Raw genomic sequence first — 17,517 nt, forward strand, 5'->3', positions numbered from 1 at the left:
ACATTAATAACCTCTTCATTGTGAACAATGCCCTTCAGAAACGAATGATGAATGCCACACAACTCCAAGGCACGTTTAACCCTTCACCACGCAGTGACTTTTTTTTTTATTCCTAGAGCTATAACTTTTTTTTTTTTTTTTTTGCATCAACATAGGTGTATGAGACCTTGTTTTTTTGCAAGAAGAATTGTACTATTGGGAGAAAAAAAAAAACCATTCATTTTACCACATTGTGTACTGGAAAACAAAAAAAAATCAATGTGAAATTGCAAAAAAAAGGGGCAGCTCTACTGTTTTTGTTTTTTTATTTACTATGCGGTAAGATTGAACTGGCAAAATTATTTCCCAGGTCAGACATGTATAGGTTTTGGGGGTGTTTTGTATTTAATTAGTGAAAAAAAAATTCTGAAATTTGTTTAAAAAAAAATAAATTTTGTTGCCATTTTCCGAGACCTGTAGTGTTCTCATTTTTTGGGGGGAATCTGGGGCTCCGTGATTTTTTTTTATTTTTTTTTAAACCCTGAGCTGACCTTTTTTGCAAATACCATTTTGGGTAGTTACGATGTTTTGATTGCCTTTCATTGCAATGTTGTAGAGGCCAAAAAAACATACTTCTGGCATCAATTTTTTTTTAATTTTTTTTGTTACGCCATTTACTGTTTAGATGAATTTATTTTATATTTCGATAGGTTGGACATTTCTGAACAGTGATACCAAATGTGTTTTGTTTTTTTTTTTTTAAAATTATTTTCAATGGGGGGGGTGATTTGAACCTTTTTTTTTTTTCTCTCATATTTTCTAAAACATTTTCCCACTTTTTTTTTATTTTTTTTTACTTGTCCCCTTAGGAAACGTTAAGCTAGGATCTTCTAATCGCTTGTGCTTTACAGAGCAGGACCTCAGCATTGCTCTGTACAGAAATACTGACTTCCTGTGAATGCTGGCATGCAGTCACTGTTCACAGGAAGTTTGCTGTGACAATGACTGGTCACCAGCTGTCCCCTGGCTGTCATGAGAACCCATCGGCACCATGTGATCATGGGGCCGCCAATGGGAGTGGGGAATGGCATGCTCCACACCCTTGTGTGTTAAATCCCACTGTCAGAGATTGACAGCGGGATTTAACCAGGTAACAGTAGCGGGTGGATCACTAATCCACCTACGCTGTTAAAGGCACATGTCAGATCAGCTGCTGTATAGGGAAAGATGTGGGCACGTGCGCCTGCTGCTGTCCAATGATGAAAGTCTGGTCACGCTGAGCAGAGATGTTGGCCACCAACGATGTTGGAGATGTTCAGGAGAGCGCTATGCATCAGCTTTTATTGTTTCTAGATGAGCCTTTAGTAGTAGTTGTAGTGGCGGTAGCGTGGGCAGGTATGTCTAGTCCATACAGAACTACCCCACACTTCGTGAATGGTACAGTGACAAGTCCCTACTACTTGAATAACATCATTAATCCAGTCGTTGAGTCTCTGCATGAATACGACAGGTCTACTTTCATCTTCATGGATGTCAATGCTCCAGCTTTCTCAAAGTCGCATCATTAGGGAATGGGTGATGGAGACTGGAGTACCTTAAATGGAGTGGCCTGCACATTCTGCAGACCTGAATCCCATAGAAAATCTATGGGATCAGCTGAGTTGCTGTGTAGAGGCTCGTAACTCTGTCCCCCAGAACCTCAATGACCTGAGGACTGCCCTTCAAGAAGAGTGAGATGCTATGCCTCAGGGTATACTCAACACTTGTTGGCTTTTGTTTGAATAAATTGTTTGAGATGAGGAAATCACCATTGCATGCTCTACTTTTATAATTAAATATTACTATAGTGTGACCTTTTTACATAAATCTCACTCGAAAGCCAAATATTCCTTTTTGATGAGCAGTGTATGCTCAGATCGTGAAGAAAATGGCAGTAGCTGTCCAGACCGATGAGGTTCCTTCTGCCCTGAAACACTTAGTGTGTTCATTGACACTATTTAGAATCCATTTGAATAGTCTTCTTTTCAGTCCAGTTTTCTTAAAGGGAACCTGTCAACTGATTGCATGCTGTGTGATCCTGGGGCAGCATTTATCAGAGACCAGTTCTATTTCTTCAGCCAAAAATGTATTGTTCTAAAATCCTGCAATGTTTAAAGGGAACCTGTCGCCAGTTTTTCGGCCTATAAGCTGCGGCCACCACCAGTGGGCTCTTATATACAGCATTCTAACATGCTGTATAAAAGCCCAGGCTGTTGTGTAGAACATAAAAAATACTTTATAATACTCACCTAATGGTCGCTCTGCGGTGGATTTGAGTCAGATGGGCGTCTCTGTTGTCCGGTGTCGGCGCCGCCTCCTTCGGCCATATTCGTCCTCCATCTTCTGAAGCCGCGGTTTATGACGTGTCCTACGTTATTCACACTTGCCAGCATTGAGGTCCTGCGCAGTCGCACTTTGATCTGCCCTGAACAGTATATAGAATGCTGTATATAAGAACCCACTGGTGGTGGCCACAGCTTATAGCTCGAAAAACTGGTGACAGGTTCCCTTTAAGAGAAATTATATTTTTAAAGCTGACCGAGGACTATACAGCTAGGATGAACAGGTCTCTGCTAGCTTTTTCTGCCCACTGTTTCCTAAACTCTAATCTGGGGGCTTCTATGTCAGTCAAAGCCCCTGTGCACCTACCTCCTGAACTGTGGTGTTTTTTTTTTTGTGGTATATGGCAGTTGAAAGACGCACCAAACTCATTAAGGGGTGGAAATTTGTTAATGAATTTGGCGCATCTGTACAAAGCGTCAGTCTGGATTAATTGAGAACCTTTGACTTTTTGAAAATAGAGGTAGGTGATGTATTTGATGCCAGCTCTTCATCCAAGGTCTTCCCACATCAATCCTTACATCTTTTCCTCTTCTCATCAGGTTCACAATTTTGTTGGAGGGAGGAATTTAGATCCTGCCCAACTCACAGCCTTGGCTGGCAGAGTAGAACCATTAAACTGTAAGATTGTGCCAAGGAATCCTCAGAGGGCTGGCAGTGCCTTCCCAGACCGCCTGATTAAGCTTTGGCAGGCAAGACAAATGCCTTAACCCTGTAATTACTAAATGAAGTAAAGATGTACCAACGGTCCCCTCAAATGTTCGCTATAGTAGAGGAAAGTTTCTCAGCCTATGAGGAAACTCCACTGGTTTTCTCCATCAGCTGCATTAATTGTGCGTGGAATTCCAGTAATTATTTGTGAAATGGTGTATTATGGCCCATTCTAAAAAGACAACTGCAGTTGAAGTAACAGTGTGTTATGTTCCTGGACTGCCCATCTACAAGGCCAAAACAGCTCGCTGAACAGGTCCGGGGTGATTGACAGCTCAGTGTTGGAACTGCTGCTACCTTGAAACCACAAACGTGCTCTCTGCTGTTGATGGATCGCGATGTTATTTCTTTACTTTTTGTGACCTGTGTACCTTTTAAAGGGTATGCGCTCATAAACCTGCTGCAAAACGGAAGTTAAATACACATGGCTTTAAGATGATTTTGCACAAACAAAAACCTCCATGTACAAAGTACAGATTCACAATTTTTCCCTGCCAGTATTATCAGCGCTTTCTGTAATTCTGATGGGCTGTCTTCTACCTGGGCCTCTGCTATATTTCACAGTCACGTTGACTTTGGATGGAGTGGCAACAGGGATCTGGCACTGCCATCATCAAGACTAAGTAATCCCCACCTAACACCGATTCTGAGGATAGATAGCATGTTTGGGGTTTTAGGGCACAACTCATATTGGCAGCTGCAACATGGCTGCATTTGAAAGAAACCATGAAAAACGAAAGCATTGCAAGAATTGGCTAATGAGTATTCAAGGGTTGGGCACAACTAAATGCTCATCGAAATTGAATAATGTCTGCAACACCCTGTCTATATATAGCACCTTGCTTTAGATCAGCAGATCCAGTAGCGATATGGAAATATCCAAAGGCAGTCGTTTTGGGAGGCTCCCATCTATTGGGTGCAGTCGTCATTTGTACTATTCCATGAGTTTTAGGTTTTAAACACAAATGTCTGATTCTTCTCTGGAGGCGGACACCATTCTACAATCGCCATTCTCGGTGAGGTGGAGCCCGTGTACAAACACTTTTCATGGCATGATATGTTGCCAGCTACCTCCCATGGCGCTCCAGGTGTACTAGGATTCTACAAAGTTCCCTGGTGTGTTCAGCTAATCCCTCTAATTACAACCATAATCATTTCTCTGACATGATGCTCATATATAACATGATACACCCCAATGGTGTAATTCCAAATTATAATCAACCTATATAAAGACTGCGGGTAAAATTAAAAATGTCATAAATTTTTATTAACCAACACTGAATTGTCATAAAAAGAGGGATATAATCACCTGAAGGGTTAATACAGACAGACATCCTAAACATGTACAGCAACTATAGACCCCACTGAGCCACATAAGTAAAATGTAGGATAATTTAATAACATGCAGAGAGGTCCAGGCTTCTGCCATCTTTATTCCACCCACGCTCTGCCCTTGCATCCGGCAGTAAACACGTTCATTCATAAAAGATGAGGCTGCATGAAATATTCAAAGGCTGCATCTCTAGGGAAAATCCTTGCCAGACAGCTCAGTGACTTAACCCTGTCAGATCGCATGCATGCAGGGGAATGTCTGCACACGCATTAGACCTAATTAAAGCTCAGGAGCCTCATTTAGATGAGCACTTTATATCTTGTGTATCTGCAAGGTTTTATTTGTCATTTGGAACTTGGGTAGGTATAGTCTGCAATTTTGTTATTGGCTTCATGGACTATTTGATCAGACGTATATAACATGTAGCATGGTGCTGGTAAGCTTATGGGCTCCCTACCGATCACAAACTGGTCCTAAGCCCCCGATGGAGTGGAGTGATGGTCATAGTCATAGTATGGTGCATACTACAGCTCTATTCACAGTTCATTGGACTGGCAGTGATAGCTGACCATTATACCCAGCCTATCTCCATCAGCCCCATAGATGTGATAATAGAAACCCAAATTTCACTCAAACTGAAAAACCTAGACACCTATTCTTGTGATCTGGCGCAGGGGGTGGGGGTGAGTAGGACCCTCAGCAATTACGGTATACACTTGGAATCTATGCAGTGGATAGTTGCTGAATGTTGTTCGTGGGCTAACCCAATGTTATGGAAAAACACTTAGGCCGGCTTCACACTTGCAATTAACTCGCACGAGTGCAATGCGAGAAAACTCGCATTGCACTCGGACCAATGTTAATCAATGAGGCAGCTCCCATCTGCTATTTTTTTCTCAGTCCAAATTGGACTGAGAAAAAAATCGCAGCATGCTGTGTTTTGGTGAGTTTCTCGCACGAGTCTCTTAAATGCAAGTCTATGGGTGCGTGAAAAAAAACGGATGTCACACGGACGGCACATACACCATCCTAGTGACATCCGTTTTTCTCAATACATTGTTCTCTGCTACATGCGTGAAATGTAAATGCTCCTGTACATAACAGTACATGAATAGCAACTGCTCAGGGTGAAAACTGATTGCACACTGACAGCACACTGATGAAAAGTGAACTAAAATCGTCCGACTTTCTAGCATGAGAATCGGACCAATTTTACACTCGCAAGTGTGATTCCAGCCTTAGGCTATGTTCACACACTGCATCTTTTACTGCGTTTTTGAGGTCACAAAGATGCACCAAAATGGATGCATTTTCTTCCCCCAGCAAAGTCTGAGATTTCTATTTTGCTGTCCACACTGCATCTTTTGGCTGTATTTTTGAAGATTCACCAAGATGCAGCATGCCACTTCTTTTTGCTTGTTTCTAGAGTTTTTGAGCCCTTCCAGTCAATAGATTTGACTTTAAAAAAAGCAAAAAAACGCATTGGACAATATGCTGTAAAAACACGTCAAAAACGCATGCGTTTTTTGATGCTGATTTGTTTTTTTGTGTCTTTTTTCGGGCCAAAAACGCTGCATCTTAAGATGGACTGTTTGAACATACAGTAGCCTTAAAGCGCACCAATCACCAGGATTTTCCTATATAACCTAAAGGCAGTGTTATTCAGGCGCTATCATGCTGATTCTATACATACCTTTAGTTGTAAGCTAGGATGTATAGGTTTTGAAACAGAAGCAAGTAAAGTTTGTAAAATAAGTAGCTTTTTGAATGACAGCAGCTGATAGTTGGGGTGGGTATTCATAGTTATCCCCTCCCCCTGTTATTTATGCTAATTCTCTTATAGAATCGATTTACTTTGTGACTAAAAGGACCTGTGCTGATGTCATACCCATGTCACCAGAAGGGGCAGGGCCTCAGCCAACAGAAAAATGTTGCTTCCTGATACCAGCTATGTTGGCTGAGGCCCTGCCCCTTCTGGTCACATGGGTATGACATGACCACAGGTCCTTTTAGTCACAAAGTAAATTGATTCTATAAGAGAATTAGCATAAATAACAGGGGATAGGATAACTTTGAATACCCACCCTAGCTACAGTTAGGTCCAGAAATATTTGGACAGTGACACAAGTTTTTAGCTGTTTACAAAAACATGTTCAGAAATACAATTATATATATAATATGGGCTGAACGTACATACTCCCAGCTGCAATATGAGAGTTTTCACATCCAAATCGGAGAAAGGGTTTAGGAATCATAGCTCTGTAATGCATAGCCTCCTCTTTTTCAAGGGACCAAAAGTAATTGGACAAGGGACTCTAAGGGCTGCAATTAACTCTGGAGGCGTCTCCCTCGTTAACCTGTAATCAATGAAGTAGTTAAAAGGTCTGGGGTTGATTACAGGTGTGTGGTTTTGCATTTGGAAGCTGTTGCTGTGACCAGACAACATGCGGTCTAAGGAACTCTCAATTGAGGTGAAGCAGAACATCCTGAGGCTGAAAAAAAAGAAAAAATCCATCAGAGAGATAGCAGACAAGCTTGGAGTAGCAAAATCAACAGTCGGGTACATTCTGAGAAAAAAGGAATTGACTGGTGAGCTTGGGAACTCAAAAAGGCCTGGGCGTCCACGGATGACAACAGTGGTGGATGATCGCCGCATACTTTCTTTGGTGAAGAAGAACCCATTCACAACATCAACTGAAGTCCAGAACACTCTCAGTGAAGTAGGTGTATCTGTCTCTAAGTCAACAGTAAAGAGAAGACTCCATGAAAGTAAATACAAAGGGTTCACATCTAGATGCAAACCATTCATCAATTCCAAAAATAGACAGGCCAGAGTTAAATTTGCTGAAAAACACCTCATGAAGCCAGCTCAGTTCTGGAAAAGTATTCTATGGACAGATGAGACAAAGATCAACCTGTACCAGAATGATGGGAAGAAAAAAGTTTGGAGAAGAAAGGGAATGGCACATGATCCAAGGCACACCACATCCTCTGTAAAACATGGTGGAGGCAACGTGATGGCATGGGCATGCATGGCTTTCAATGGCACTGGGTCACTTGTGCTTGTTGATGACATAACAGCAGACAAGAGTAGCCGGATGAATTCTGAAGTGTACCGGGATATACTTTCAGCCCAGATTCAGCCAAATGCCGCAAAGTTGATCGGACGGCGCTTCATAGTACAGATGGACAATGACCCAAAGCATACAGCCAAAGCTACCCAGGAGTTCATGAGTGCAAAAAAGTGGAACATTCTGCAATGGCCAAGTCAATCACCAGATCTTAACCCAATTGAGCATGCATTTCACTTGCTCAAATCCAGACTTAAGACGGAAAGACCCACAAACAAGCAAGACCTGAAGGCTGCGGCTGTAAAGGCCTGGCAAAGCATTAAGAAGGAGGAAATCCAGCGTTTGGTGATGTCCATGGGTTCCAGACTTAAGGCAGTGATTGCCTCCAAAGGATTCGCAACAAAATATTGAAAATAAAAATATTTTGTTTGGGTTTGGTTTATTTGTCCAAATACTTTTGACCTCCTAAAATGTGGAGTGTTTGTAAAGAAATGTGTACAATTTCTACAATTTCTATCAGATATTTTTGTTCAAACCTTCAAATTAAACGTTACAATCTGCACTTGAATTCTGTTGTAGAGGTTTCATTTCAAATCCAATGTGGTGGCATGCAGAGCCCAACTCGCGAAAATTGTGTCACTGTCCAAATATTTCTGGACCTAACTGTATCAGCTGCTGTCATTCAAAAAGCTGCTTATTTTACAAACTTTACTTGCTTGTGTTTGAAAACCTATATATCCTAGCTGACAAGGGTCTCTATAGAATCAGCCTGATAGTGCCAGTATAGCACTGACTTTAGGTTATAGAAGAAAACACTGGTGATTGGTTCGCTTTAAGGGTAAATGTACATGGCATCTTTTAGATGCCGACGTACTGAAAAAAATGTGTATGCATATTCCTTAATTTGAAGTGTCTGGGCCTAGATGCAACTGATATCAGTAAAAGGAGAATAACCATAATGATAAAAAGTGATCTCTGCGTTTAGGTAGCCACAATGATATCACAGCACATGAATAATGACTAGTGATGAGTGAGCGTGATCGCCACAGCTTGATACTTGATCGAGTATCGCGGGTGCTCGAACGCCATGCTTAAGGCGGGCTTTGCACGTTGCGACATCGCAAGCTAATGCTGCGATGCCGCACGCGATAGTCCCCGCCCCCGTCGCAGGTACGATATCTTGTGATAGCTGCCGTAGCGAACATTATCGCTACGCCAGCTTCACATGCACTCACCTGCCCTGCGACCGTCGCTCTGGCCGGCGACCCGCCTCCTTCCTAAAATGTTGATTTTTTTTTAGGTTTTTGCACCTAGTTCAGACATAGAATGGAGTTCCAAACGTTATTCCTTATTTGTTAGTAGTTTTTCGTTTGTGAACCCTCCCCACACACCTATTGCCAATCCATATCATACGCATATATAGCCTGGGTCTCAGCTTCCCATACACGGTAAGTTTTTTAACTGCATGAGAGGACACACACAAGCTAGGGACCCCAACGTAGAGAAATACTTTGGCGTAGTGTTGGGGCTCTTCTGCATTGATCAATTCAGTAGCTAAATTTCTCTTTTTTCATATATTCAAGGCAGTAATGCAGGTTCCATTTTTCCCATTTCATTCTTACATATAGCTATTGAATTTTTCATGTCAGTATTCACACAGCAGTTTCTGCTATTCCATGTATTCCCCTTACATAGTCACTGGTGTGCATACCTTATCTCCATATATAGACATCACACAACTGACATAAACACCAAAAAATATTACACCGATTGCCACTGCACCAAGGCAATCGGAAAAACCCAGGAACAGCGCCTGGTTGGTATTTCTATGCTGGGAAGGGGCCAATACAGCGGGTCAAAGAAAAAAAAAGCAGAGAGCATTTTTATTTTTATGCAAAAATGAACCACGTGTGCCACAACACAAAAAAAATGGCGACTAGAAGAAAACTCACAATAAGAATTAAGAGGCTAAGGCTTTGTTCATACGCATCCCTCATTACTGTGGCTTTTAGATACCATAACCATTTGCCTCTACATCTTGTCACTGTTAACTCTGTGCAATCTTGCAGGGAAACAACTGCCACCTGAAAAGCTGCAGCAGGAGTGTTGTGTGTGAACCCAGTATAGCAGTCTCGCTATGTGAACACATGAAAAGCTGCAGCAGGAGTGTTGTGTGTGAACCCAGTATAGCAGTCTCGCTATGTGAACACATGAAAAGCTGCAGCAGGAGTGTTGTGTGTGAACCCAGTATAGCAGTCTCGCTATGTGAACACATGAAAAGCTGCAGCAGGAGTGTTGTGTGTGAACCCAGTATAGCAGTCTCGCTATGTGAACACATGAAAAGCTGCAGCAGGAGTGTTGTGTGTGAACCCAGTATAGCAGTCTCGCTATGTGAACCCATGAAAAGCTGCAGCAGGAGTGTTGTGTGCGAACCCAGCCTAAAATGGTCACTTTTTACTTTGAGAATATAGCAGGCTCGCTATGTGAACCCAACACTACAGGGAATTCTGGCTAGATCTGACGTGGCATCTCCAACACACAAGGCCTTGGATAAACTGCAGCAGATGCCACTGACAATGGGAACTAGGGAGAACGATTAGAATACTGATAATCGTATGCAGGTTACAACACACCTTTGAAACCACCAGAGTTTAGCAATCTACATACATAACTCCATATTTCCCTGTGGCTCTGTGCAGGGCCGGCTCCAGGTTTTTGTGGGCCCCGGGCGGAAGAGTCCCAGTGGGCCCCATCCACACACAGACACCGATACGAACATGTACATATACATATTTAAAGACAAACTCACAAAAATACATATAAACAGACAAATCTATACAGTCATATACACTTACAGACAGACACACACACACACACACAAGTCTGCTGCATACAGACAGACACACACACACACAAGTCTGCTACATACAGACACACACACACAAGTCTGCTGCATACAGACAGACACACACACACACACAAGTCTGCTACATACAGACACACACACAACTCTGCTACATACAAACACACACACACAACTCTGCTACATACAGACAAACACACACACAACTCTGCTACATACAGACAAACACACACACACACACAACTCTGCTACATACAGACACACACAACTCTGCTACATACAGACAAACGCATACAACTCTGCTACATTCAGACAAATGCACACAACTCTGCTACATTCAGACAAATGCACACAACTCTGCTACATTCAGACAAACGCACACAACTCTGCTACATTCAGACAAACGCACACAACTCTGCTACATTCAGACAAACGCACACAACTCTGCTACATACAGACAAACGCACACAACTCTGCTACATACAGACAAACGCACACAACTCTGCTACATACAGACAAACACACACAACTCTGCTACATACAGACAAACACACACAACTCTGCTACATACAGACAAACACACACAACTCTGCTACATACAGACAAACACACACAACTCTGCTACATACAGACGAACACATACAACTCTGCTACATACAGACAAACACATACAACTCTGCTACATACAGACAAACACATACAACTCTGCTACATTCAGACAAACACATACAACTCTGCTACATTCAGACAAACACATACAACTCTGCTACATACAGACAAACACACACAACTCTGCTACATACAGACAAACACATACAACTCTGCTACATTCAGACAAACACATACAACTCTGCTACATACAGACAAACACATACAACTCTGCTACATACAGACAAACACATACAACTCTGCTACATACAAACACATACAACTCTGCTACATACAGACAAACACATACAACTCTGCTACATTCAGACAAACACATACAACTCTGCTACATACAGATATGAAATGTCAGGTTTATTTAAAAAAAAAAAAAAGCTGGCAAACACACATAGGTACAATATAAATCAAAATAAAAGGAAAAAAAAACAATGGCAATGCACTTCTGGCCTCCAAGAGTAGCTCTTCTAACCTGGGCTTCTTGTACTCCAATGAACCGGTCCCGGACGGTTTGGACCTGCTTCCGTACTGTACTGCGTCTGCCGTGACTGAGTCGGCCGGTCGTCAGTGACAACAAGGTCCTGAACGAGGCGCTGCCGGTGTGCGTTCCACTGTGGTAGCAGGAAGTGCATCTGTGTGTGTGCTGCTGCTGCTGATGACGACAATCATTCTTTGAAGGCCCGCCCACTGTGCTGTCGTAAGAGGAAACGACGTACGGGGGCGTTCTGACAGCAGCAGGAATGAGACGCACGGCTCCAATACATTCCACTCGTATCAAAGAGGTGAGAGGAGGTGGTCCCATCCCAGCATGCGTTACGCACTAGTAATCAAGTAGGGGAGGAGGGAGGAGAGATGTGCCCCCCCCCCACCCGTCTTGCGTTCCACAGTGGAACGCAAATAGCAGGCAGTACGAAGGCCGACAGGGAAAATGAACGGCGCGACGTACTGCAGGTGTCCTAGATAGCGTGAGTGGGCCCCCCTGTCAGTCCAGGGCCCCGGCACTTGCCCGGGTATGCCGCGTGGTGACGCCGGCCCTGGCTCTGTGCCAGCCTACCATTCTACCATACTGTCACATATAACACATGGCAGGAGGGGACTTTCCATAGGTTTTGCAGAGTACCCCATTTCATAACTTGGAATTGAAGTAGCCAGTTAAGGCCGGCTTCTCACTTGCGATTTTCTCGCAGTAGTGCAATGCGAGAAATTCTCGCATTGCACTCGGACACATGTTATTCAATGATTCAGCTCTCATCTGTGATTTTTTTTTTCTCACTCCAAATTGGACTGAGAAAAAAATCGCAGCATGCTGCGATTTGGAGAGCTTCTCGCGCGAGTCTCTTCAATGATTCTCTATGGGAGCGGGTAAATAATCGGATGTCACACGGACGGCACTCACACCATCCTAGTGACATTCGATTTTCTAAATACATTTATCGCATGTTTCACAAAACACTGGAAATGAGTGAGGTCTCACAATGTCGGTCAATTATAGAGCTTGTCCGACATTGTGAGACCTCACTCATTTCCAGTGTTTTGAGAAACATGCGATTAATGTCAGTCGGTCTCTCCCTCTCGGTCTCTTTTCTCTCTCTGTCAGTCGGTCTCTCTCTCTGCCGGTCTCTCTCTCTCTGTCCATGTTGGTCTATCCCTCCCCCCCCCCCCCACTCTCATGCTCACCTATCCCCGATCACCGGCGCGGCGCTGCACGGCGTTCATACTGCTCCGGCGGCTTCTCTTTTGAAAAAGCCGGCCGCTCATTATTCAATCTCGTATTCCCTGCTTTCCCCGCCCACCGGCGCCTATGATTGGTTGCAATCAGATACGCCCCCACGATGAGTGACAGCTGTCTCACTGCAACCAATCACAGCTGCCGGTGGGCGGGTCTATATCATGCAGTTAAAAAAATTAATAAATAATTTTAAAAAAACGGCGTGCGGTTCCCCCAATTTTAATACCAGCCAGTGTAAAGCCACACGGCTACAGGCTGGTATTCTTAGGATGGGGAGCCCCACGTTATGGGGAGCCCCCCACCCTAACAATATCAGCCAGCAGCCGCCCGGAATAGCCGCATCCATTAGATGCGACTGCCCGGGACTGTACCCGGCCATCCCGAATTGCCCTGGTGCGGTGGCAATCGAGGTAATAAAGAGTTAATGGCAGCAGCCCATAGCTGCCACTAAGTCCTAGATTAATTATGGCAGGCGTCTCCCCGAAATACCTTCCATGATTAACCTGTAAGAGAAAATAAAGACATACACCAAAAAATCCTTTATTTGAAATAAATGACAAAAAAGAAACAACCTCTTTCACCACTTTATTAAACCCTCAAATACCCCTCCAGGTCCGACGTAATCCACAGAGGTCCCTCGACACTGTCAGCTGTGCTACATCGGAAGCTGACAAAGAGTGGTCACAGACCACGACCACTCTCTGAGCTCCCCGCAGCGACTGAAGTGAGTCGCGCTATCAGCGATGACATCACTCAGGTTACCCGCGGCCACAGATCTCAGCGGGAGGACTTCTGCTGTGGCCACGGGTAACCTCAGTGATGGCACCGCTGATCGCGCGGCTCACTGCGGTCACTCAGGATTTCCGGTCACTGGTGAGACCTTCACCTGTGACCGAAAATCAGGCCATGCCACACAGACAAAGCCGCGGGATGACAATGAAGTCGGGTGATGTTCATCCGACTTCATTCTGATCGTGCGGCTCTGTCTGTGTCTGCTGTCAGCGGCTATTCAGCTCTGCTACATGGCTCTGTCTGTGTCTGCTGTCAGCGGCTATTCAGCTCTGCTACATGGCTCTGTCTGTGGCTGCTGTCAGCGGCCATGTAGCAGAGCTGAATGGCAGATGACAGCTGCTGAGAAAAAAAAGGATCACACACGTATCACACATGCATTACACACGCTCTGCTACCTTGGAAACAATTAAAAAAAAGCATCGCACTTGCATTGCACACTGACCTAACGTGAACTAAAATCGGCCTAGTTTTTTTCAGGCAACTCGGACTGATTTTACACGCATAGATGTGTTTCCATCCTTACTTGCCTTAGGGCACTGGTGGGCAACGTGTTGCCATTATATGCCCTTCCTAAGGTTCTCAGTTCCAGTGTGTTCTGTTCATTTATTTGATCATCTTGAGAGCCTGGAGCTACAGATTCCAAAATTCAGTGATCCAGCGCATTACATCCAGACATTTTTTAATGTAGGCATTGTCAGCACTTCTAAAAGATCCCAACAAGAATTTTTGAAATTTCTTTAAATGTTTTTACCCGCTAATCTGAGAGCATCATATTGTAGAGACAGAGATCCTGATTCCAGTAATGCAACACTGACTAGGCTGCTTCCTGTAGGTTTGATAATCTCTTGCTGGTAAAACAGTGATTTTATCACTAGGGGTGTAATAAACCTAATATCATGTTCATGAGCTCTGTAAAACCTCACTGCCACCACGGATTGGCAGCTTTCTGCCTATGCACAGTGTACATAGAAAACTGTCAATTAGTGGTATGGGCGGGGTTATACAGCACTCCGCATTCAGAAATCTGGTAGATCTGCAGTAGAGAAAATAATGATTTTATCAAAACTACAGGTAGTAGCTCAGTAAGTGACACATTGCTGGAATCTGGGTCTTTGCCCATCATGCTGCTCTTGAAAATCTAGTGCCAAAATAAACCCTGGCAGTATTAGGGTTCACAGGATAAAAATGCTGCAGATTTTACATTCAGATATTTGCTGGAAAATCTGGATAATACACGCAGCAAAGTACATGAAATCCGAGCATGTCCCATTCACTTGCCGGGAAGTTTTTACAGCTTAAATGACCTGAGGTAAGGCATTTTTCATTTCTGCTGTGGAATGAGCAAAGATTTGTTGTGGATTTTCCCTGTGGAAATCAACAGATATGAAGAAATCTATTTGTTCCAGATTTACCTGTGACAGCACAGCAGAATCATGTGCCAGTGTAAATGACCAATGCTAGCCTGGTTTCCCACCGGTCTCTGTATCCTGGCCATATATAATGTTCATAAGGATCTAGGACCACGTGAAGATGTCATTGCTGGAGGTCGAGAGTACAGAGAGGACCAAGGACTGTGAACATGGGGCCTTTCATCATTTTATATGTCCGTCCGTATTGCACATAGAAATCTGCAAAAATATCTGCACAATTTGGCGTAGAGTTGCCAGCTGAAGGAGAGGTCCATCAAGTTAACCCACTGGAAGTAGAACAGCTGGCTGTGCGGTTTATACAGCCTCTTCATCCTGTTCTCTTCCAATCATTTTTTATGTTAAAAATGTTCTCCAAAAGTCACTGATCAAAAAAAGAAAAGGGGGGGGGGGGGGAACTCACAAAAATCCAGATTTGTACGCCGGACACCATCTTCCTATCCCTGAAGACCAGAATTGGGAGTGCTATAGGTATACCATAGGTGTAGATTTTCTGTGTGGATTTCTGTGCTGAAAGTCCACTGTGCATTACAGTACCAGACAAGTTGGAAATTGGATTATAAAACCTGCAGAGAGTTGATTCTTTGTCCAGAATCAGCGCCGATTTCCCCTCTTACAATGGAATGGGCACATTTCTTACCACTGACGGACACAGACAGAAGAGGGCCCTGTACAAGAACACTTTCCAGTCAAATAACTCCTCATAATGCACAGTTCCACTTGCGTTGGAGGTGGTAGTGGGCCCCTTACTTCTTGGCATCACCAATGTAATGTCCCCACTGACAATGGGTATCTATAAGGCCATCACGTTCACGGCAGCAGACTGGCCACTGCTCCGTACATCATGAGTCGTCCATACAATGGGCATATATAAAAGCAGCTAAGTAAAGAAAAATGAGTGGCCATCGTTACTTTAAAAAATGAAGGTCAGTCCGAAAAATTGGGAAAACTTTGAAAGTGTCCCCAAGTGCAGTGGCAAAAACCATCAAATGCTACAAAGAAACTGGCTCACATTACGACCGCCCCAGGAAAGGAAGACCAACAGTCACCTCTGCTGCGGAGGATAAGTTTATCCGTGTCACCAGCCTCAGAAATCTCAGGTAAACAGCAGCTCAGATTAGAGACCAGGTCAATGCCACACAGAAATCTAGCAGCAGACACATCTCTAGAACAACTATTAACCCTCCGTCACATACAATATTGGTTCTAATAAGTTCACATACAATGTGACTGTCAGGCGCAGGCTAGAAAAATACCTATAATATCTAATGTTTGCAATTTCAGTGCTCTAAAAGTGATCAGTGACCTTCATAAGGATGTAATAAAAGAGACTACACATAATCAGGTGCCAAAAAAACCCATTTACTTAACATAAAACTAATAACTCTGAAATACAAACATTTCAAAACTCCCGCCAAACAGTCCCCAGTTCGACTCTGTCAAAAAACTGTACAAAGAAAATTTATGGAAACAAACTTAATTTTAAGGTAACTTAAGTACTATTAAACACATATTCAATCAGAATTAGATCCTGAAGTTTCCCCAGAAAAAATACACTTGCAGAGCATGTGATGAATAAAAACATAAAATACCAACCTTATTGAGTGTGACGTGTTCACATACAATGAGCCTGAGAGATTAGCGCAGTTATATCTGTCCTTCTGAAGCTCTGCAATCCAACTGTGGTATGAGGTTTCACAGAGCTGCTAGAGACAGGAGACTACCTGGAGGGAGGGGATTTCCTCACAATCTGGTGAGGAAGGAGAAATGAAAGTAAAAGAGATGTGCCTGTCAGGCCTATTGTATGTGACGGAGGGTTTAAAGGAGACTTTGTGCAGCAGGCCTTCATGGTAAAATAGCTGCTAGGAAACCACTGCTAAGGACAGGCAACAAGCAGAAGAGACTTGTTTGGGCTAAAGAACACAAGGAATGGACATTAGACTAGTGGAAATCTGTGTTTTGGTCTGATGAATCCAAATTTGAGATCTTTGGATCCAACCACCGTGTCTTTGTGTGACGCAGAAACGGTGAACGGATGGACTCTACATGCCTGGTTATCACCGTGAAGCATGGAGGAGGAGGTGTGATGGTGTGGGGGTGCTTTGCTGGTGACACTGTTTGGGATTTATTCAAAATTGAAGGCATACTGAACCAGCATGCCTACCACAGCATCTTGCAGCGGCGTGCTATTCCATCCGGTTTGCGTTTAGTTGGACCATCATTTATTTTTTAACAGGACAATGACCCCAAACACACCTCCAGGCTGTGTAAGGTTTGGAGATGGTTTGGGTGAGCTGGACCGCAGAGTGAGGGCAAAAGGGCCAACAAGTGCTAAGCATCTCTGGGAACTCCTTCAAGACTGTTGGAAGACCATTTCTGGTGACTACCTCTTGAAGCTCATCAAGAGAATGCAAGGAGTGTGGAAAGCAGTAATCAAAGCAAAAGGTGGCTACTTTGAAGAGCCTAGAATATAACACATATTTTCAGTTGTTTCACACTTTTTGTTAAGTATTTCATTCCACATGTGTTAATTCATAGTTTTGATGCCTTCAATGTGAATCTACAATTTT

At 43.5% G+C, this 17,517-nt stretch overlaps 1 protein-coding gene across 1 annotated transcript in view; it reads right to left on the minus strand.

The window, feature by feature from the left end:
• Nucleotides 1–11,871, minus strand: part of LOC142294876 (uncharacterized) — a 102,605-nt gene extending 90,734 nt beyond the window's left edge. Inside the window, exon 1 of the mRNA XM_075337939.1 lies at nt 11,472–11,871. Within this exon, the coding sequence (XP_075194054.1) occupies nt 11,472–11,631 (160 nt within the window). The 5' untranslated portion in view covers nt 11,632–11,871. The remainder of the gene's footprint in view (nt 1–11,471) is intronic.
• Nucleotides 11,872–17,517: the final 5,646 nt, after the last annotated feature.

The sequence above is a fragment of the Anomaloglossus baeobatrachus genome, chromosome 1 (assembly GCF_048569485.1).
Source record: "Anomaloglossus baeobatrachus isolate aAnoBae1 chromosome 1, aAnoBae1.hap1, whole genome shotgun sequence".
NCBI classification, from domain to species: Eukaryota; Metazoa; Chordata; class Amphibia; order Anura; family Aromobatidae; genus Anomaloglossus; species Anomaloglossus baeobatrachus.